This window comes from Ochotona princeps, chromosome 4 (genome assembly GCF_030435755.1).
Source record: "Ochotona princeps isolate mOchPri1 chromosome 4, mOchPri1.hap1, whole genome shotgun sequence".
Lineage (NCBI taxonomy): Eukaryota > Metazoa > Chordata > Mammalia > Lagomorpha > Ochotonidae > Ochotona > Ochotona princeps.
This window is the reverse complement of record NC_080835.1, coordinates 44,169,887-44,192,895: the sequence shown is the minus strand read 5'-3', so window position 1 is coordinate 44,192,895 and position 23,009 is coordinate 44,169,887. Positions and strand designations below refer to the sequence as shown.

The 23,009-nt window shown below is 43.6% G+C and overlaps 1 protein-coding gene across 9 annotated transcripts in view; it reads left to right on the top strand.

Moving 5' to 3' along the window:
• Nucleotides 1-23,009, top strand: part of TEAD1 (TEA domain transcription factor 1) — a 255,049-nt gene that overhangs the window by 58,562 nt on the left and 173,478 nt on the right. For 5 of the 9 annotated variants that reach the window (XM_004593777.2, XM_004593776.2, XM_058663361.1 and 2 more), the window contains exon 1: nt 7,098-7,127. The exons of 2 other annotated variants lie outside the window; for them this stretch is intronic. In XM_004593777.2, the coding sequence (XP_004593834.2) occupies nt 7,113-7,127 (15 nt within the window). In that variant the 5' untranslated portion in view covers nt 7,098-7,112. Of the gene's footprint in view, nt 1-7,007; nt 7,067-7,097; nt 7,128-15,766; nt 15,788-23,009 lie in introns of those variants that run through there. 2 more of the 9 variants (XM_058663364.1, XM_058663365.1) reach the window with 2 other exon arrangements.

Below are 23,009 nucleotides of genomic sequence, written 5' to 3'. Positions count from 1 at the left end.
GGGGCAGAGGTCTGCTCGATCTGGTGGGCAGATGAGTGGAGTAGAAATAGGCTATTAGATTTGAAAGTGATCTGAAAGTCATGCCTCAGATCTTTTGTAGAAATGAGGAAACCAAGAGGGGAAAAAGAAAGTACTCAATTTGTTTCTTCATCTTTCTCAGAGAAAGGACAGGTCCTTGGAGTCAGATTGTCTGTATATCCATCCATTTCTATAGCAAGGGTAGTTTGACCCAAGAAATGACACTAGCCAGAAGGGGAAAAAGAAAAAAAGCTGTCATTGTCTGTTTTAAGATTCACTCTGACATCTGCCCTACTGTCTCAGATCTCAGATCTTTAGTTGTGATTTTTCTTGGAGGGTGAACAGGAGTTTCAACCTAATATTTGTTTGGGAACTCTGCTTCCTGATGAAGGTGCCCAGGCAGCCTGCAAGCACAGGTGTACATCTTCCCATTCCCAGTTGTTTTGCTTGGCCCTGAAGCTGAATTTCAGTCATTTATGCGTCTCAGTGGCAGCTCTATGCCCTGGCAGCTTGCTGCATTGTGGGATTCAAGATGAGTCTAGCGAATGCTTGCCTTTTAGCATCGCTGCTCAGCATTTGGAGGAAAAGAAGAAATATTTTCCTTGGTAGCAAGTCCTAAAATATGTTTCTCCCATGTGAAGCATAAACTGAGAATAAAAGTGGAGGTGTGTGTAGCAGAGGAGTTTCAGAGTGCTTAGGTAATTCATATGGCCCAGGGAAGACATACTGTACATGTTACCATCAGAAAGAGTGGAAAGTGGAGAGGGCAGAGATGAGTGCTGACTGCCCAGCACCTTCCCAGCTGACCTCTGGCTATCACTCAAGATTGAGCATCCTTAAAGAATGTTATCTAATTGTAGCTCAGAGGTGAGGTACCTGGCAAATTGACTAAACTGTGATTACAGTTTTATTCCCTGGGTCTGGAGAGAATTGCGAGAGGTGTAGACCCTTCTTGTGCCTGGCACCTGAGTCCTGGCCCCAGGCTCTCAGAAAGTGGGCTGGAAGCATTCACTCTGGAGATTCACCTTACAGACAAATCCACTAACAAAGGAGGCAGCAGGAACCTCCTTGGGGCAAATTTGCAGGTAGATTTTATTACTTTCAGTTCTAGGTTAGAAAATCTTTGGAGGGGACTGGCATTGTAGCGCTGTGGGTTAAGCTGCCACTTATGCTAGCATCCCATATCTGAATGCTGTTTCGAGTCCTGGCTGCTCTACATCCAATCCCTCTCTCTGCTGATGTACCAGAGTATTTGGATCCCTGTCACCCATGTGGGCACCCTAGATGGAGTTCCTTGCTCCTGACTTCGGCCTGGCCCAGATTTGCCAGTTACAGTCATTTGGGATGAAAAATCTCTCTTTTCTATCACTCTCTGCCTTTCAAATACATCAAAAGCCAATTATTTTTTTCCTCCACAAAAGAAAATGTTTGGGTTTTCTGTGGATATTTACTTGCCTTGGTCAAGACAACCTTATTTGTTAGCTCTGAGAATCAAACCGCTGTTGCACCCTCCCACCCTTCTGTAGTAGTGAATAAAGTTTCAGTATTTTTTGCAGGTGATGTGTGCTGAGTCAGGTCCTGAGGATGCATGCTGGTAACTGGTGGAGCTTGGTTTGCATAGGTGATTGTAAAGCTGCTCTGGTGCAAGGATGTGATGCTTTGGGAGCCTGCAGCCAGGCTGCTCGCCTAATGTGGGTTTCCAGAGAGGGTTCATGGAGAAAGTGATTTATCTTCCTGCATGAGATGGGAAGAGTCTTGGACAGATGCAAGGACAACAATGGGTGTGTGTGAAGTTTGTTCCAGCTGAGAGCTGTGGTTGGATTGTCTGTTGATGTAATTTGACTTAGTTTTGATTTCTTTGTATTGAGAGCCCATTTTATCTGTATCAGATCTATGTTAATGCAGAGCACAGAGCCATTTTCCATTGTACAGTTCAGTGGCATTGCGTGTATTCACATAGTTTTGCTAGCATCACCACCATCTGTCCTTGGAATTCTTTTCATCTGCAAAACCGAAAGTGTTTGCTGGTTATGCAGTAGCTGCTCATTCCCCTTTGCCCCTGGCCCCCAGCCCCTGGCAAATGTGTGCCTTCATAATGTTTGTCATTTTGGCATTGGCTTTCTTTACTTAGCCTGATCTCTGTAGGGTTCATCCTTGAAATGTGTCAGAACTGCTTACCTGTTGGGTCTGAAGAATAATCGTGGACTCATAATGTTGGGCATCAGTGAAATGTTGCTGTGCTGAGAAGTCTTTTGTGCGTTTGTCCCTCCTTCCCTGTCTTATTGAGTATATATATTGGGTGCTAGACATGAAGAATGTCCGGATTTGCTGCCTATCCCAAACTAGGGTAGGCCCCATCAGTCAGTAAACAGTACTAGTGAAAGAACAGTTGTATGTGTTGAATTCTGTGGAACTTCCAAGGAAACATGCACATACACACACTGCTTGGGAGAGCAGAGGAGGGCTTTATGGAAGAGGCAATGCTGACTTTTCCTCAGAAGTGGGTGTGTGTGGACAAAGGCAAGGTGCTTGGATAGTGAGAGTTTGATACCTACATCCTGTATTGAAGAGCCTGGTTTGAGTCTCAGCTCCTCTTCTGACCCAGCTTCCTGTTCACAAGAACCCCAGGACAAAACAGATGACAGTACCACATGCTAGACCTACATTGAGTTCTGGGTTCCTACTTTGACCTGACTGAACTCTGGCTGTTGCTGGCATTTAGGAAGTGAACTGACAGATGGAATGTTGATTTCCATATCTGCCTTTTATAAAGAAGTAAGAGGTGTGTTTTGGGGGGAGATTTAATAGGAGCTTAAGGGAGGAAAGTGACTTCAGAGGAGGAGCACATGCTCTGGTTAGGACGCTCAGGTTGCAGCTCTGCTACCTGTCTGAGCTGTATGTGGGCAATATATTTTCTTGTCTTTGTTTATTGAACTTTCTATCTCTACCATGGGACAAGGATAGTACTTTTCTCATATAGGAGTGTTAGGGACGTAAACAGATGAAGACCTTAAAGTGCTTAGCATGGGACCAAGTATGTATTAGTACTGTTACTGGCGGCACATTGCATCCTTTGGTTTAGTTAAAATAGGCGCGGACGTGTGTGTGTGTGTGTGTGTGTGTGTGTGTGTGTGTTGGGAGAGGGGCAGAATTGTGACTAGACACAAAGTCAGAGATTAGCTAATCTAATCTTTGACATAAAAAGGATTCTAGAATCTGCTTACCTCTGACCTAAGGTTTCTTGTGCTCAACTGGTATCTGATGTTTGCTTAAATTTACTTTTAGAAAACACTTGGAATAGCTTCTTAAAATTTGCAAACACTAAAATGCATGAATAAGTATAAGATATAGTAATTTACTTCCTTTGTGTTTTTACTTTACATAGCTATATAAATAAATCTAAAGTTATAATTCCTATCTATGTATTTTTTTGTTTTTCTTCTTAAAAATAATATTCTTTGAGAAGCTGTCCATTGTGTTTTAGTTTATTGAATTTTTCTTGTGATCAAATGCCCAGTTCTCTGTTGTAGTTATCTACTATGATTTTTCCTTCTCCTTTTTTTAATGTATATGGAACACGGAATCTTCTTATTTTGTTAAGTTTTTCTGGCTAGGATTATTTGGTCAAAAGATTGAAGCCTGTTAAGACTCTCAGTAGTGTCACCAGCTGAGTCTTTGCCTCTGCCCTGCCACAACCACTATACTTCCTGTGAGGCATTTTATCCTGTAGATGCAATTATCTTTAAATGGTTGTTGCTTAGCTGCTTTAAAATGACACCTTAAGTTGGTGCGAATTGGCCTTTTTCCTTCCGCCTCGTGAAGGTTCATAATTTCTCATTTTACTGTGTGAGTTGTCCATTCCTCTCCTTTTCTGGTTGCATTCTTGACATTTTCCATTATGAATTTGAGTCATTTAACTGCAATAAATGCTAATTTGTATTGGAAAAGTATCCAGGTGCAGGAAGTTAAAGAGATAACCACCTGCCTACATGCCAAGTCTGTTGGGGCCACAGTGGCCAAAGTCGGGGCTCTGCCACAGCTTTGCGTTCTTACTGCCTTTTATTGTGTGTGGCTGTTGTATGTTGCCTTTGTTCTAACAGTGTGCTAAGGAGCCAGAGCACACGCATCTGCCAGAGACCTGAGGTTGGAGTGGACCATCCCCAGCATCCGTCAGGCCCTCCATTCCTCACTACAGCATCACTGTTAGAGGTTCCATTGCTCTGTTTTAGACTTTGAAATTAAGTTGAGATGGTTCTAGGTTTCAGTTTGACTTTGACTGCTGCCTAGTGGTATGATTTTTTAGACAAACAATTTTATGTTTCCAAACTTCAATTTCTGAATAATAGGAAGAGTAATGCCAACTTTGTCTTGTGGTTGTGGTGAGGATTAAATGAAAAAATTAAAAGTTTTTACAGTCTAAAAAGAATCAAAGTGTAATGATAAAGCAGAGGGATGGTTATTAGATGGTTATTAGAGGTAGGGGAGGAGGGAGGTGAATGGGGAAAAAGGAGACATTGGTCAAAGATACAGCATTTTAGTTAGGCAGGAGGTATAATTTGCAACCTGTTGCAAAGCATGCTGCCCACAGTTAATAATAATGTGTGTGTGTGTGTGTGTGTGTGTGTATGTATATATGTATAACAATATAACAAATAACAAACAACACATTGTACCTCAGCTGTAACAATTCTTCTAAAACAAAACTTAACAAAAAAAGTCCTGAGCCCCTCCCCACCCTCACATGCAGCACTGAATGACTCTTAGCTGTGAGCAATCATTTCATTTGCTGCTACAGAGCATTTGCTACAAGTTTGGCTATTACACTTGATCTGTTGGGCCCTGCATATTTTTCTGTCAGCTAGAATCCTGCTGATTTGGCAGAGAAGTTGTAGTTGAGGCTCTGGCTCTGGCAGTGGTTTGGAATTTAGAGTATGTTCTTCCGTAACACAGAGGTGGGTGAGCATTGCCTTTGAACCCGCACTTCTTTGGGCTGTGACCCAGCTGCCGGGCCAAGCAGTGCGGTAATGTGGCTGGGCTGACACCTTCTCGGTTACACCACAGGCTCCTTGTTTGTCCCTCATCCCGTTCTTGGCAGGTGTTTCACTTGGCACCCCAATGGAGGATGGACAAAAAATATTTAGAGGAAATGAAACCCTGTTCCATTTACTAGTTGTTTGTTCTTTGCTGCAGAAGAGACTTCAGCTTAGCAGAGGGAGCTCAAGGTAGAGCTTATGCTTCTAAGTACGTGGCAATACAGCCAGCCTGCTGATAGCACTCCAGGTAGTGTTGCTTTCATTGGCATTATGGGAGAGTCAGGATGAGGCTGGGCTGGGCATAGGTTAGGCTATAACTGACTCTTCTTTGATCTCCATGTGTTATTTCAGTAGTTTTGTGAATGTGGTTGATCTGAGAGTTCCTTACCTTTGAGAAACTAGTGCCTCTGGCATTAAGCACTAGATTTCATGCATTTTTGTTTAGGAAGTTGATCTCTAAGCTAGCTCATAGTGCTTTGTAGGGTGTTGGTCTGCAGAAACAGCTCCTGTTGGGCCTCTTGTTAGTGCATCCCAATAATTGTCATTTTGACCTCTTGTTAGTGCTTCCTAATAATTGTCATTTTGAATTTTAAGAATAAAATGCTAAGAAATTTAGTGAGTTTAAGAAGCATTGTTGGTGTGATGACAATCAAGATTTTCAGTAGTAATCATGGAGGAGTTTGCTGGTTTGGAGATTCATACAATGTACAAAGCACATCTTGAGTTAAAAGTCACTGACTGTAGGGGCAAGTGTCGTGGCTTGGTGAATTAATCCACTGCTTGAATGGCTCATATCTCCTTTGAAGTAGTGCTTTAAGTCCTAGCTGCTCTGCAAGGAGGAGCTTCAGTATTTAAAACAGCCAGTGTAGCCGTCCTGGTGGTGTCTGGTGAGTGGGGTGGGAGAGCAATGTCTGAATTGCCTTTAGAGAAGGTCAAAAGTGGTGATCATTTCCCCTTGCCTTTAACTTATTGCCAAAGGCACTTTTATTGTGCTAGACTTGCTTATCTCCCAACAGGTGGTTGGAAAATATCATTTTAGAATTCAGGGTTGCCTTTTTAGAAAAAGCCCAGAGTTGCATCCATTGATTCAGAAAATGTCCAAATGTGCAGTGGGACACATGCACCTTGCCAGGTTTCATGGGGTCTCTGCTCAGCATTAGTGGCCTAGAAATTGTTCTTGCCCTTTGATGCTGGAATCTGTCCTTAGAAAATGATTACAAGGGTGCTTGCCATAGCTGAGAAAAGTTGGGCACGCTCTCAATGGCCAGTCGTAAGGAAATACTTAAATAAGGTGATAGTATATCCACGACCTGGGTACTATAATAATGGATATCCTTTTAGGACCTGTGAAATGTTAAATGTGAAAAGCTTAGGTGAACAGTAAAACTCCAAAATTGTAGTTAGTAATATAATGTTACTAGTGCGAGAAAAAAAATCAGCATGCATGCTTAGCACTGGGTGGTACATTCTGAGTAGTTTACTCTCTTCTTGTATGTTTCCATAAGCCTGCTTTTCTTTTCCCATCTGAAGATACTGGTTTTATAATTAGATATCCCAGAGATACTGTATTTTAAAAATCCAGTTAAAAGTTTAAAAGTAATTGAACAGCTGGTGGGTAGATATGTTGCATTTAAACCTGAAGAAGCACGTTTGGAGGTTATGTTTATTGCCTGTAAAGGAAGCTGCTGACTCGGTGGGATAAAAATAAGAGCCTGGGTCAGCCTCGCGCACTGCTGCCCTGGCTCCCCCAGGCTTCCAGCCGGCCAGGCTTCCCAGAGGCCCTGATGGGCTTGTTGAAAGGCTCTGCTTGGCTTCTTATTAATGCCCCTCTCTGAGCAGCGCTCTGCTCTGCTGGCTAACCTTGTCAGAAGGTTACCCGCTTCTCTCCGGGGCTCTACTAATTTTAAACCTGGTCGGCCAGTGCTGTGGCATTGCCCTGCAGGGACACGAACAGCTCTCTGGGAGACACGGCAGGGGAAAGATGAGTCGAACCCACGGTTTTTTCTCATCCTCGTGTAAGTGACCAGGCACGCTGAACAAGCAGAGAGAGCTGGGATAATAATGAGAGCTTTTATGGTAAAAACCAGGATTATTAAAGATCTTTTAGCCATGTCAATGTTGATTGAGAATTGCACGGTGTGATGTACCCTGCATGAACTGTGTTAATTGTGGATACATGAGGAGTAGTGAGGCGAATGAGCTCCTCTCCTCTGAGCATGAGGCTATAACTGTTTTGAAAGATGGAATGAAATTGCAGTGCATTTTTGCTCTTTAGGGTGTCCTGGATTTACAGGACTCCAAGGCTACTGGTGATAGGTCTGAAGTGTTTGATTTACTTGATTGGGATAAGGCTGTTTTTTAAAAGTTAAAAATTTGGAAACATGCATACCTAATCTCTGCTTGTCTGCATGTCCACTGCTGGTCTGGCTGCCACTAAAACTGTCATCGTAAGCTTTTCTTTTGGAGTGCTTGCCACAAAGTCTGGTTCAGAATGCTGCAGTTTCTTACAATACTTTGTTTTCTGATTTGGAGTGAAACATGAATCTGAAGCTACAGAAAAGAGACACTGGGGAACTGTTCTATCAAAATCAAGTTTTTCTGTTTTGTTTTCTTGTGGCCCACCTGCCTTTGACCTTGCTCAGGTTGGGAATCTAAGGTGTATCTGTTTCATTACTCTCTCACCAAACTGTTCTCAGCCTCTTCCTCATGTCCTGGATTAACCCACCTGGTGCATGGCCTGGTCTTGGTGCTTACCTGCCTACCTGGCTTGGACGTGGGCATCATTTCTTGTCTCCGGGTCTATACCCACCCACTTATAAAACAGCTGCAAGGAGCAGATTAAAGAGGTATGGTGTAATGGGTAAACCAAGATGAAAGAGCAATAGATGGAGTATCAATAAGCTGCTAACTCCTTGAGTGATTGAAGTTAACTTTATTTGAAATATCCAGGTTGGGCCAGACCGCATCAAGCCACCAGTGTCCCAGGAAGGAAGATAGCATGGGCATGAACTTTGATTTCATTTTAGCAAAAGAAAATGAACAGTGGATAAATGCTTACATTAGCCTGTTCTCTCTCCAAGACCTGCCTCTCCGGCAGTAGCCCCAAGGAAACTGTCATGCTTAGATTTAGTTATGAGAAAATAAAAGCTTGAGAAGTATCAGCAATTTGTGTTAAGTGGGAATGCTTGTTCAAACTTTCATAGATTCAAATCCTACTTTTATATGTGGTATTCTACAAACAAACCAAACAGATCTCCATCCCCTTCTTGCCCTAGAATGTTTTTAAACGCACATTCAAGAGAGTTAAGTATATCATAAATACGAGATACTAAATGAATGAGTTACTTCAGGGGCTGTAGTGGTGAAGGTAAGAAGATAGTGGGTAATCTAAAGTAGAAGTGCATTTCTTGAAACTCAGGTCGTCTGACTCAAATTCAGATGAAAACAGAGCTGAGAGAAGAGAGCGAGACCTCCTGTTCTCCTTCTCACCCCTTGGACACTTCCCTCTTGCACTTGGCTTGCACACCACGCCTAGGCAGGCCCGCTGTTATTTTTATGGTAACTTGACACTCTGAGCTGAGTGTAGCCCCCAGGGCCCTGGTTGGGAGTGAACTGGCTGAGAGTGGGAGTGAACTGCCTGAGCTGAGAAGGCAGCTCCAGGCTGCAGTTCCTCCAGGCCAGGCTGAGCAGCTGCAGAGACCAATCTGTGGCCTGGAACCCTGGCTCCAGCTGCAGCTGATGGAGCTGGGGAGGGGGCATTTAAGACTTGAGATTGTGGCTCAGCAGGTTGCCATGTCTGAAGGAGGGGATAAGCTTGAGATGCAAGGACAGCTGAATGGATGGTAGAGGCTGGAGGTCAGTTCAGTCAGTGTTTTTTTTTTTTTTTTTTGCAAACCCAGAGGAAGGTTTGGAAGCGAGTGCCTCATTTTTAAATTTTGGTCTGTGGGTCTGGCTAGGGGATGGTGAGGGCTTACCCTGCTGATTCATTAGGATGATTTTTCTTAGGAATCATCAAAATTACATTCATAGTTTGTTAAAATAAATCGAATTGGACTGGGATGGGGTGGATAAATGAATGGGACCGAGTCCTTGCCTTCTGGAAACCGGTGGGCAGCAGGACACTGACATACGTAAGTAGTAGTTGTTAACTCCAGTGGACATGCATGAGTTCAGCATTTCCTTGAGAGCCTACAGTGTGCCGGACAGTTAGAGAGAGAGAGAGACAGAGAGAGAGAGAGAGAGAGTGTGTGTGTGTATGTGTGTGTGTGCATAGCTTCATAAGCATTTTTTGTTTTTGTTTTTTTATGTTTTTATATTTTAATTTTTTAATTTTATTTTTTACATAAGCATTTAAGTAAGATAATGCACATAATGACTGTTGGCGACTGGGACACCTTATCAGTTCTTTACATGGATCACCTCATCTGCAGCCAAGTAGGTACTATTCATTTCAGTGTTGGGTAAAAAGAAACTGAAGCATAGCTGTTAAGAGGAAAGCTTAGAATTAAAATTCTTTGGAATTCTGAAACCCAGTGTACTCTTTCTGTATGTTTGGTTTCTGCCACTTGCACTGTGTGAGTCTAGCAACTCTGGGGATACCTTCCAAGGGCAAGAGTTAGTAAGCCTTTGAGAAGTCCAACAACCTGGCCAAAATTGGGAAATGTTAGACAAGGAAATGCCAGTGACTGGGAGATGGTATCTTTTGAGAAATCAGAGTGAACTGGATCAGTGTGACACTGGAAGCATGTTTGGGGTGCTTCGGGAACAGAGAGCTGATTGCTTGGAGTAGGAATGGCTGTTGTAGTTCCTAGAGAGGAGGTTGGTGATTTTTTTTAGGTTTTAAAAGGATAGGTAGATATTGACATGACCAAGCTGCTATGTACTGAGGTGCCTAGGGGAAGAAGCAGGTGGCCTGGTCTGTCCAGGCATCCTAGAGTAGGTGTGTCGACAGCAATTGCCTGGGAAACTGGGCTGAGACCAGGTATTCAGGGCCATGGGTGCCATGTTATGCAGTTGTGCCCTGAAAGAATGGGACGGTGCTGCAGGGTAAAAGTCTTAGGGCAGCAAGATGGAATAGGAAGAGTTTCCTGAGAATCAGTCTGGGGAGTCAGTATTTCTGCAGCCAGTGCTGGGACTCCATAGGTTTAGGAAGTCACCAGTGTCATTTTGCTGCACAACCAGGCTTGGGAAGCTGACAGAATAGTGGCGTAAGGCAGGGCACAGCTGTCTCAGAGAGATAATACTCCCTACCATGAGATAGAAGCAAGGGCTGGGGAATACAGCTGAGAAATGGAGGGTGGGAGGGACAGGTGTTAGGTTAGGGGTGTCCAGGAAGGACAGCAAGGCTGCCTTGTGTTTTTTTTTTTTGTTGTTGTTGTTGTTTCTGCCATATTCTCTGAGAAGTAGAAACTGAGCACAGTGAGATAGAGTTGTCTCTTCCAGGACCTGGGAGATTCTGTGTGCCTTTTTCCTAGACACTTTTACGGCGAGACCCATAATGAGAGAAATGACTTTGAAGTTGTCAACATCCAGGACTTCCAGGTCTATTTGGGTTGTTTGGTTGCAGGTCTGTTGTCTCTTGTTTGTGGGGGGAGTCAGACTGTTAGGTATTAGAGTTGGAGCTGTCAGTACCAGCAGGTGTCCTGGAGAGAAGGGGGCACTTTCATGGTCTTCTGCAGGAGTAGCAGGGATTGGATTGCACTTGAATCAGATATAAGGCAGTAGAGGCCCACCCTTGTTTTTTCTCTACCTCGGCAATCAGGATCAGTACAAGGAAGTGGCCCTTCTCTCCAAAGAGACTTCGAGGCATTGCTGGGGGAGCAGGGAGCTGCAGACACAGCTGATTGAATCTAACTGTGGCCTTTGTGTTACATACTGTGGCTGACTCATTGGCTGGAGCATGTCAGAGGTGAGGAGGGAAAGGGCCTGATGGATGGACACTGGCTTTCTTCAGAACCTCCTGGGCATGGAAAGGTTGAGGGCAGGAGAAGCTAGGCTGATGGAAGAAGAGGCTGCTTTGGTCCAAGGATGTGTCAGTTTTTCTGTCTGAAACCCCCTCTGGCCGGGGATCTTGCCCCACTCGTGTCCTTGAAGTGTTGTGCGCTGTACAGTGCTGGAACAGGTGCATGCAAGAGCTGTTCATGTAATGTTTGTTTGAATGAGAGACTTGTCCGAAGGTGGAGCAGTAGTAACTTCCTTAATCTCTTTCTGACAGTTTCTAACTAAGGTGTCAGTATTCTTTGTTCCTGCTGAATTTGGACTGAGTATAAATCCAGGTTGGGGTTTACATTTGGAAGACAATCATGGGGTCAGGGTGGGGCTTTAAGTAGCTCCTAAATTTTCCCCTCTCTTGTGAGCCCTGGTGTGCAGCTGTGCCATGTGCATACCATTCGGGGCAGATTGTATTTCTCATTTGATGGCAGGGGCTAAGCCATCTCCATGAGGATTGGGAACCAATGGGCATTTCTGAAGTAGTGATGTCCTTTAGGTTGGGTCAGTTTTTGCCCCAGTTTATGACACTTGGTAGTTGGTGTTTATACTTTGGGCTTATGCAGACCTGTTCTGTATGTCAGCATAGCAGTCTGATTCCCTTGCTGGACCTGGTTGTGATCCTGCTGTCAACTCACAGCCTATCTTTAGGGACCAGGGAAATGTGTTGGGTGCTCGAAAACAACGTCTGATGAACATTTATTGGAAGAGTTGAGTGACTGGGTATTGAATGTAGTTAATCCCATGGCTTCGGGCTGTTTAAACAAGCACACCTGTATAAACTGTCATGGTCTTTATAAATTGGCCACTGTCATGGCTTTATAAATTTGGAATGCTTAAGAAATGTCCCACATTGTAATACTCGAATTAATTCAGAGACCTGTGCTGTCTCAGAATGTGCTGAAAATACTTCTGATTTAAACATTTTGATTCCTTATTTGTAAAATGCTCTGTTCATCCTTTGTCCCCCAAATAGATGTGTGTGTTCACGTTCGTGCACGTGTATCTTCAAGGTTTGCTCACGTGCTGTGGTGTCTCCTAGCCTTTGTATTTGATAGCCTGGCCTTTAGTCAGGGCCTTTGAGGGTCCTGGTGATCCAGCCCTGCTTTTTTTTTTTTTTTTAAAGATTTTATTATTATTGGAAAGCCGGATATACAGAGAGGAGGAGAGACAGAGAGGAAGATCTTCCATCCGATGTTTCACTCCCCAAGTGCGCCGCAACGCGCCAATCCGGAGCCGGGAACCTGTAACCTCTTCCGGGTCTCCCACGTGGGTGCAGGGTCCCAAAGCTTTGGGCTGTCCTCAGCTGCTTTCCCAGGCCACAGGCGGGGAGCTGGATGGGAAGTGGAGCTGCCGGGATTAGAACCGGCGTCCAGATGGGATCCCGGGGCTTTCAAGGCGAGAACTTTTAGCCGCTAGGCCACACCGCCGGGCCCAATCCAGCCCCGCTTTTATAGTCTCTGCTTCTGTCTTTGTGCTTTCCCATTTGGCTCGTTCTTCCTTGTATCCTTTCCACGAAGGCTCTTCCTCTGAACAGACTGGCCTGTTTTCTTCTCAACAGTTAAGGCTTCAAAACCATACTAATTGCCACCTAGGACATGGGCCAGAGACAGAATAAGCACTCCTGTTTTTGTGCTCCAACAGCACCTTGTGTATTCTTCCAGCATGGTGTGGGACATCCTCCCATCCAGCCAGCACTTGTTCATCCTAGTTTTCACCTGTTGGCCCATTTTGAGGGAATGGTGAGTGATAGAAAAACCACCAAAAGCATGGACAAATCCAGTTCTTAAAGATCTTAGAAACCTGCCAGGGTGAGAGATACTTAAAGACATTATTCCATGGTGGTGAGTGAGGTGAGTTCAAGGGCAGTGACCATTAAGGGTGCTGGACTACTGCTACACATACTGGCAAACCAGGGTAGGGGGCGGGCCTGGTGGAGGTTATTGTGGGTTGCTCTAACTAGGCTGCAGCTCCCACTGGTTTATGCAAGGACCGAGTGTGTGCTGGGCAGAACCAGGCTGGACTGCAACACCCATTGGTTCCAGTGGAAGTCGGGGCTGAAAACAGAACCAACCCAGCAATTGCAACCACCAGCTGATTGGGACAATGGACTGTGCCGGTCCCTGTACTTGCTAGTACGTACAAGAATATGGTCGGAGAACACCTCAGACAAAGTTTCTTTGGAGATCTCCCCAATCAAACTTCCAGACTCAGAACCCTAACCAAGAAAAGACAGAAGACACAACAGGTCAAGCAACCATCTCAGCTATATGTTGGCAGCGAAATACGGGGCAAACAGAGACTCTATTATGGACTATGTCAGTCAGTGGATTCTTCAACGACCTCATTGTGTTGGAGTGGAGAGAGTGGCAGCAATTCAGAACTGTTGAACTGTCAAAACCACTTGAGCAAGAACCTCGGAGCATGCCCTACATCTGGGAACTGGGGAGGGTGGGAAATTGGGTGGGCCTTCTCCCTTAATACCCCCCTTTAAACATGAAGGAAACAATATGGAAATAATAGTCTTATCCACTTTCCTATAGCCCTTGAATCTTTTTACCGTAATTAGCTATGTAAAGATTGTCAAAAATATAATAATAATAAAAAAAATAGGTTAAAAAGAGAGAGAGAATGTAGAGGAAGCTGGGAGAGGCCACGCCGGCTGCCCAGCAGAGGAGCCTGACGTCTTCGGGGGGGAGTTTACCTGTTTGTCTGTCTCCCTGCCTGATGGGCTGCTGCTGAAAGCAGGGAGCACAGTGTATTTTCTGTTTTTTTTCCGTAATGACCTGGTGACTGGTTGGGAGCCAGGCAAGCAGTGATCAATAAATGTTTTACCACATTCAATAGAAGCCAAGAATTAAACATCAAAAATAATTTTTCGTGTGTTTAAACTGTGTTTAAACTTATTTCAAAATGAATTTAAGCCTGTTTATGAGACTATAAGATAACATCAGTTAAAAGTAGGGTAGAAAGATATAAGAAAAAGAACTCCTTTAAGCAGGGATTTGAAATAAACTCAAGGCAGGAAGCCAGACTGCCAGGCTGGGGTTACCTCTGCATCTTCTCTGAGTGGCCCTTCAGGGTGACTGAGGGCACATGGGCACCAGCCAGTGAAGCGTAAGTCACAAAGTGGAAAACATCAAGTTTGTCCCACAACCTTGCTCTTGGGTTTTTGTAGAGAGCCACCTGCGTGATGGGGCAAGAGGCATCCTGACAATTCTGATGCAAATTCAGTTACTAATCATATAGGCTGTTTCCTCTGGTAACTCGTGGTGTGCCAGTCAGTGGCAGCATACAGAGCATCATTCTTGAAAGCAGGAGCAGGTGGTGCTCCTGGAGTCCTCTTTCTCTGCCGTGGCTGTGGGGTCATGAAGGCACTGAAACAGGCCATGCTTCTTGTGCCTTTCTGTTTGGGGTCATTTTTATTGAAGTACACCTTACATACAGATGGAGGTGCGTGTGATTAGCCTTGAGACTCCTGCATTTTTCCCTTGTGAGCCTCTGTGTCCAGAGCTGTGGACTGCATCCGGTGTACTGCTGCTGGTAGCCCGTGCTCAGCCCCACAGGGGAAACATCACCCTCACTTCCAGCACATACGTTAGTTTTGTTCATGTTTGGACTTGGTAGGAATGGAAGCACACAGTCTGAATTCCTTCCTATCTCACTTATTTTGCCAGCATTACATTTGTAGCATTCACTGATGTTGTTTGTGTTTATTGCCATCGCCATGTCATAGCATTGTCTCACAAAACTTTCTATGGTGATGCAAATGATTTGTATCTATGCAGTACCGTACAACAGCCACTAGCTACATGAGCCTGTTGAGCTCTTGGATTGTGGCTAGTGATGCTCAGGAACTCAAAGTTTGCATTACTGTAAATCTGTTTGAAAGACACACAGAGAGCAAGCAGACTCTTCCATTTACTGATTCACTGTCTAAATGATCCCAACTGTTGTAGCTGGTGCAGTGTGAAGCCAAACCTTAAAACCCCATCTTAGTCTGCCGCATGGCAGGGTTCAAGTTCTTGTGCCTCCACAGCTTCTCTAGGGACATTAGCAGGAAGCTATATTGGAAGTGGAGCCTCCTGGGCTCAAAGCAGAGCTCATAAAAATGCTGGCATTAGAAGCAGTGACTTAACTCACTGAGCCAAAATGTGGCTTCCACATTTATTTAATCTTAGTGGTATATATTCATATCTACATATAAGTTGTGCAAGTTTTGGGCCATTTGGTTATATAGCATTTCATTATACAAACTGTAATAATTGCTATTGCAGATTTGACTTTTTTTGATTATTACAGATAATGCACATATTGAGCGTTTGTGCACCTGTTATTGGGTGAGCATGAGAATCGTTGTACCACTTTGCACACTTCCTCAGCTGTCTGTCAGTGTTCTAGTTGCTCCTATATCAGGAACAATATTTGGTATTATTTGTCCTCTGGTATTGTACTTTTGCATGCTAAACGGCTTTTTGTACTTTTTCTATCCTTGGAGTTATCTTTTATAAAATGTATTAGCTTGTTGCCTTTTTTCTTTCTGTTAGATTGTTGTTACTATGTTCTTTAAGACTATGGTCTGTTGAATTAACATATTATCAATATCTTTAGTTTGTAACTTGCCTTTTGTTTTCTTATTGATTCTTTCAGTGACAGGAAGTTCTTAATTTTCCTCTATCCAGTTTATCATTTTCCCCTCTGATTAGTGCTTTTATTGTCTTTATGATCTTTGCCTCCTTTAAAATCAGGTAGGTAATCTTTTTTTGTTTTGTCCTGCATGAATGACTTTGGTTTATACTTTCATATCTAAAATCCATTTGAGATGAACTATAGAATAGGGTGTGAGGTAGCAGTCAAAGATTATTTTTTTGCATGGCTATAAATCAGCCCATTGATTGAAAAGGCCATTCTTTACTCAGGGCAATGTGATCGTCACCTTTGCAACGAACCAGGTGAATGTATATGTATGAGTTTGTGTCTAGATTCTCTGTTCTGATCCGTTGGTCTCTTGTATGCCTTTGTACCAGTGCCCACTGTTAATCATTAAACTTTTTAGTGAGTTTTAATATTGGGTAGTTGAAGTCACTCAGCTTTGGTTTTCCTCTTTGAGGTGGTGAGAGCTAAATTTAGTCAAACAAGTTGGTTTAGTTTGTTGTTTTATCTTGTCCTCCTTTTATCCTTGCTTTATGTGACATTCCTCTGGGTCCTAAGTCACGTGGGCTCTATTTCTGCTCACAGGAGTTTTACGATTATATTTTAGACCCAAAAAAGACCTTTGTGTGATTGGAGTAGATATCAGGATCTGTATGCTCGGAGCCATAAAAAATTAATAAAGACACATAAGCCAGATTTCTGGTAATTAAGGTGATGAAAAGGGTAGCTTGTTGGTGTAAGTCATGTTCCTGGTTATCTTAGATGGAAAGGATGAGGATTTTTTTTTCTTGGCATATTGGAATCTAGATTTTTATCTTCCTGGGTTAGTGCTTGTGGGATCCATCAAGATTCCACTGGATCCCCAGGGCATGTGGATGCCAGTTTATGTGGTAAAAAAGCCAGAACATGCTTGGGCTTCACAGCTTAGTGGTCAGTGCTCTTTGTTAAAAAAAATTTTTTTAAAAGCAGCGTTGTCAGGTTATTTGAAATCATTATTTTTAAAGGTTTATTTTGTTTTATTTTTATTGGAAAGTCAGATATACAGAGGGGGGAGAGACAAAGAGAAAGATCTTTTGTCCATTGATTCACTCCCCAAGGGGCTGCAATGTCCAGAGCTGCACTGATCTGAGGCCAGGAGCCTCTTCCAGGTCCCAAGGCTATGGGCGCTCCTCAACTGCCTTCCCAGGCCACAAGCAGGGAGCTGGATGGGAGGCGTGGCTGCCGGGACACTAACTGGAGCCCATATGGGATCCTGGCGTGTGCAAAGCTAGGACTTTAGCGACTGGGCTACCATGCCAGGCCCTAAATTGTCATTTTTTAAAGCTCTTTATTAGAAAGGCAGAGTTACAGAGGACAGCAAGAGAGAAAAAGTCCTCAGTCCTCTCTTCTACTTCCCAGATGGCAGCAATAGCTGGGGTTGGGCCAGGCCAAAGTCAAGAGCCTGGATCTTCCTCTGTGTCTCCCATTTTGGTACAGGGGCCCAAGTACTCAGGCCATCCCTTCACTGCTCTCCAAGTGCAATAGCAGGGAGCCAAATCAGAAGTGGAGCAGCCGGGACTCCAATGGGTATTCCTACAGAATGCGAAGTAGCAGGCTAAGGCTTAACCTACAATATGTAACACCAATACCAGTTCAGTTCCTTTAAAAGCCCATCTTGATTCATGTGTTCCTTTTTGTGGAAAATGGCCTATGGCGTATGACCATATGAAAATATCTTCTAACCCTTACAGTACAGTTACAAGTTGCTTATTCTGCCCCTCCCCCCAAACACCTGTCTAAGTAATCCAGTATACCAAGAGGCTTGGCCAGAGTGAGCAGCATTTTGTAGATAGTAAGGAGGGCCATTGCTGATGCAACACACGTAGAATCCTGAATCAGCCAAGGGGGCCACATCTCAGCAGGTGAGCTGCTGGGTGTGAGCCAGAGCCAACATATCATTAGGTTGGCTGGCAGCAGCGCGTGCAGCAGTGGGTGAGTCTCCATTGACCTTCTGTAGTTGGGGTGACTCCCCAGGCCTGCACCCAGAGGCTTGCCACCCAGGGAGGCAGCTCTCTGCTAGAAGGGCACCTGGCAGAGCCTCTTGAAAGGATGTATTTTTACACTGTGTGTGTGGTGGTGAGGTGTGGGTGTAGTTCTCAGATATTTTTATAATGTTTTAAAATGTTAAAATGTTATTAAAAACATTTTTAACAGACATAAAAATTATTTATGGGGTGCCATGTGATGTTTCGGTACATGTCACAAAACATATTTTTGCTGTGTGTGTTGGTGTCTTTCAAAATATAAACTGTCAGCTTTGAGTTTTCACTTAAACACACTGTCGTTTCAAATGCTGAGGTGTCAAGGCAGCCTAATGGTGAGCACTATCTATAGGGTGGTGCCTTAGGAATATCCTCCCTGCTTCCCTCCCTGTCCTTCCGCCCCCCTCACTTCTTTCACCTGCCTTCCTTGCTCCCTCTTTTCCTTCCTTCCTTATTGTTAGTAAATATTATGGCTGGTGAGTCTACCTGAAAATGTGTTCATTCTACGCATCTGTTCAATTCAGGGATTATTCTTTATGCTTTCTTTGTCGTTCTTATGAAGGGCCTTACAACTTTAGCATCTGAAATAGGGACAACCAGTTACTACTGGCTTTGGTGAGATTTTCTTTCTTAGGAGAGAAGCTTGCATGTGTGCATTTGAAATGTGTTTCCTAAGGTGAAGTTGTCCACTGCCCCGGCTTTTCTCACTCAGGCCACCTGGCTCATGCTGTCTGGCAGTGTGTTGTCTTCATATCAGGTTTCTGCTTTAGAATGACCAGATTAGATGGATGCCTGATGCTGAATCTGTGGTCATGTCCTTTTAAAAAAAGAGTTATTTGGTTGTTTATTTGAAAATTGGAGTTACAGAGAGAAATGGAGAGACGGAAGAGGGGACTTTGCCATCTGCTGAGTCACATTCCAAATGGCTACAACAGCAGTGACTGAGCCAGGCTGAAGCCAAGAGCCTGGAACTGCATCCAGGAATCCTGTGTGGGTGGCTGGGACCCTAGTACTTAGGCCAACTTGTCTTCCATTGCTTTCTCAGTAGCATTAGCAGGGAGTTGGATTGGAATTGGAGCAGCTGGTCCTTGAACTGGCACCCATATGGGATGTTGGCATTGCAGACAATGACTTAACCTATTGGGCCACAACACTGGTCCTTAATGTTGTTCTTTTGTAGGAATCCACTGGTAAAGGGGAATAGTGATCGTCTTGACTGGTGTTGGTGATGGGGGAAAGGCAGGGACAGCATGTATCTGTTCTCACTGACTTTCAGATTTGTCCAGGGGATCGTGCCGGCGAGTTCCCTAAAGACTAGTAGCCCTGAGTGGTCCCATCAGGGCGGCATTGCGTGAAATCAATCAGAGCCTTTCTTCAGCTGTCACCTGGGCAAGCACTTAGGGCTGATGGAGCAGAGAATTAATCAGGAAATCTCAGGATGGCAATGTTAAGTCCTCTAATGGGATGCTCGGTATCGGGGGCTTGGTGAAGAGATGTTGGCACGTTGATGGGATTCTGTTGATACAGAAGTGATTTTTGAAAATGAGAAGTAGTAATTATCCACTTCTCTGCTGCTGAAAGCAGAGGGAAACTGCTGGCAAATGGAGTATATGACACCAAGGCTCACTAGCTGCAACTGGCTGTGTGGCTGCCATTGGCTCAATTCTCAGTGTCCGTCTCCCCTGACAGTTCTGCTGCTTCTGACAGTGATCTGTATTCTGCATTTTCATCCCTCTGATGGTTACCTCTAAAATGCAGGTGGCTGATTGTTACCTGTATTTCCTAGGCTTATGTGTTGGTAAGGTTGGTGTGTATTTGAAATGGTAGGAAAATAATAAGATGCTCCACTTTGCATATGCAAGAGCAATTAACCATCATTAGTCTCTGACATTCCACCCAACTGCCCAGGGAGGTGAGTCAGTATCATCACTATTCATTAGGAATTAATTAGACTAGTTTTGGTGATGTCATTCCTGAAATGAACTGGGACTTCCTCCTACTGCCTAGTGAAGCTATAGTTAGTGTGAGTCCAGTGTTCCCATGGGACATGCCTTCTACCTGAAACAGTGACTCCTAGGGTCAAAGTGTATGACTTTGGGCATACACTTTGAAGTTTCTGACTTCATAATAACTGAGGGCATGGTGTAATATTTAAGATCGCATAGACAAAAGCTTCTGGCATTGGACTTGAAACTTTGTTGATTGGAAAAAGATGGCATTTGGATTTGAGATACCAGTTCACAGTAGAAGTAAAGCATCAGGTTCCTGTTGTGGCACAATAGATAAAGCTACTGCCTGCAATGCCAGATCCTATATCAGAGTGGTTCAAGTCTTGGTTACTCTGTTTCCGATCCAGTTCTGTGCTGACATGCCTGAGAAAGAGTAGAACATGGCCCTGGTGCTTGGACTTCTGTACTCACTTGGAAGACCTGAATAGAGTTCTTCATTTTTGTTTTGTTTTACCAGTCCCAGCTGTTTCAGCCATTTGGAGAATGAACTGGTGATGGAAGTTCTGTTTCACCGTACTTTTTTGTTTATTTATTTTAAGTAATTATCTTTGGACTGGGAATATGGCACAGTAGGGTTAAGCTGCTGCTTGAATGTCTCACAACCCGTATCATAGCACTCATCCCAGTTACTTTACTTCTCAATCAGCTTCCTGTATATGTGTCTGAGAAAGCAGCAAAGGATTGCCTACGTACTTGGGCCTGTATCATCCATGTGGGAGATGAAGATGGAATTCCTGGTGCCTGGCTTTAGCCTGGAACCAGTTGTGTGATCATTTAGGGAATGAAGTTGGCTCTTCGCTGCTTTTCCTAAAGAGGTTAGGGGAAAGAAGAAGAAAAGGAAGAGCACCTTCTAGTCTTCTGGTCTTTTTTTTATTGGAAGGCAGCTTTTCTTCTTGAGAAAAATTCAGGCTTTCACTAGGAACAAGTGACCTTTACACCATCAAATGCTTGGTTGAGCTGTCTGCTATAAATATTCCAACCATGTGATGCTCTCAGGTGGCACCCGCCTGCATTAACTTCTGCTTCTTCCTGAGCTGCTACAGACCTTTTTTTTTTTGGTCATTCACTATCTGTTGCCCCTTCCACTCACCTGCTTGTGTAAATTTGCCCTGACGCATTTGCACTTTGAATTTCTTCTACTGCTTTGGCTTCTGGACTTTATACTAACTTCAATACTTTGCCTTTCATAACTTTTCCTGCAGTTGTCGCCTTCTGACTTGCTGCTGTAATGTTTAAAAAGAAAGGGAGATTGAGAAGGTAAAATGCTGAATTTCGAAAATTCTCCTCAAAGTGAGCTTTGCTTGGAATATAAAAAACGTACCTGTTAGAGGACATAAACCTTATTTAGCGCTTTGTTGTCACCTGCTGAATGAGTAAGAAATTGCATTGCACTGGGTAGCCACACAGAGCCTAGCCGGAAGTGTGTCACTTGTGTCTTTCTAGTGTGGTGATTTCTTTTAGGATTGTTATTATTTATTAGAACCCTGGCCAGAATTGGGGTTAACGGGGATGTAGCTGAAACTCTTTCCTTCTCTTGAGTGATGAACTCAGTCATGTTGTCAGGGAATGCTCACATTATTTGATGATTGGCTGATTTTTTTGTTGTTGTTGCTGTTGTTAAAAATCCTGTGGCACTGTGGATGCTGTGGAGAGTGTGAGTCCTTGCCCTTTAGGGTCACAGAGTGCAGTGAGTTGAGCAGTGATAAACCAACCTACCATGTGCTGTGCACGATGGACTCTGGGGTAACACTGCATAGTCAATGATGGAGGTAGTTTCTTTCAGGATTAGTAATGGAAGCTGAGGCATTCTGTGAATAAGGTAGATGCAGAGGCCTAACTTCAAGGCTAGCTCTTCCCTGTTGCCTTATGTGCTATTAAGACACAGGCCACCACAGGCCGTATCTCAGAGCCTTTAAGTACCTGCTACACTTGATTATTGTATGTCCTGTATTCCATTGGCTTGATAATAAATGTGCTTTGTTCAAATACATCTGCAGCATCACCGCACAGTGTTCATGTTAACTCTTCTTGGGAGTGTCAGTGGGTAATTACACTGTAACACATCTGTCCATTTAGGGAATGTGGCTGTTGGGACGATTTACAGGCTATTTAGATCACTGGCAGTAGGTGTTTTGAAAGTGTACTTTAGTGTGGCTAACAAGAATTTCTCAAAAGAGGAACTTTGAGAAAGACGTTTATGATGAAAACAGACACAGTGCTACATACAATACACATGTGCACCTCAGAAATGTAATGGAAAGGTTATTTTGGTGCAAGAATTTTGAAATCCATGTCTAGTTTTTTTTTTTTTTTTTATACTTTCTTTTTATGAACTTGTTGCATTGTGCTCATGTGTTTTTGTCTCGGAAGACATATTCTGTAGAAATGGTAATTCCCCTGAATGTGCTTTGGAAGGTCTTGAACCTGTGAATATGTTTGTATTTAATAGAGTGTTAAGTATGAAGGTCTTTGTCCTTTGAAAATTGATTTCCCAAAGTAAACTGTTGGGTGGGCTCCTTGATTTCATCATCCCCTTAATGGGTGTGTTGGTATCACAATGAACACATCATTATCTGGAGATAATGGGCCACCCAAGGGCACTCTTTATGACAACTCTGGAGAGTGAAGCCCCTCCACTCTCTAATGACTGTTCTGTTTTGTCTTCCTTTTACAAATCAGAACTTGGGCATTTGAGAGTATCCAGTTTAGTTTGGGTTGCGTGGAACCTGGCTGAGCCAGACTTAGAATCTATATAAGTTTGTGCTTTTTTCTCCCTTTTTCCTGTTTTGTCTTTATTTTATTTTATTTTATTTTATTTTATTTTATTTTATTTTATTTTATTTTATTTTATTTTATTTTATTTTTTAAAGATTTATTTTATTTTTATTACAAAGTCAGATATACAAAGAGAAGGAAAGATAGAGAGGAAGTGGAGTTGCCGGGATTAGAACCAGCAACCATATGGGATCCTGGCACGTTCAAGGCGAGGACCTTAGCCACTAGGCCACGCCGCCAGGCCCTTTTTTTTTTCAACAGTTTATTAAAAAGGCAGAGTAAGAAAGGAGAAGGTAAGGAAGAGAGCCAGAGAGATCTTCCATCCACTGGTTCATTTCCCAAAGGCCTGCAATAGCCAGGGCTGTTACAGACCAAAGTTAGGAGATGGAAACTCTCATAGACTGTCACATAGACTGTCACATTAGTGCCAGGTTCATCCTCCGCTGCCTTAGAAGACACATTATCAGGAAGCTGGATTATAAGCAGAACCTCTGGGACTGGATATGAGATAG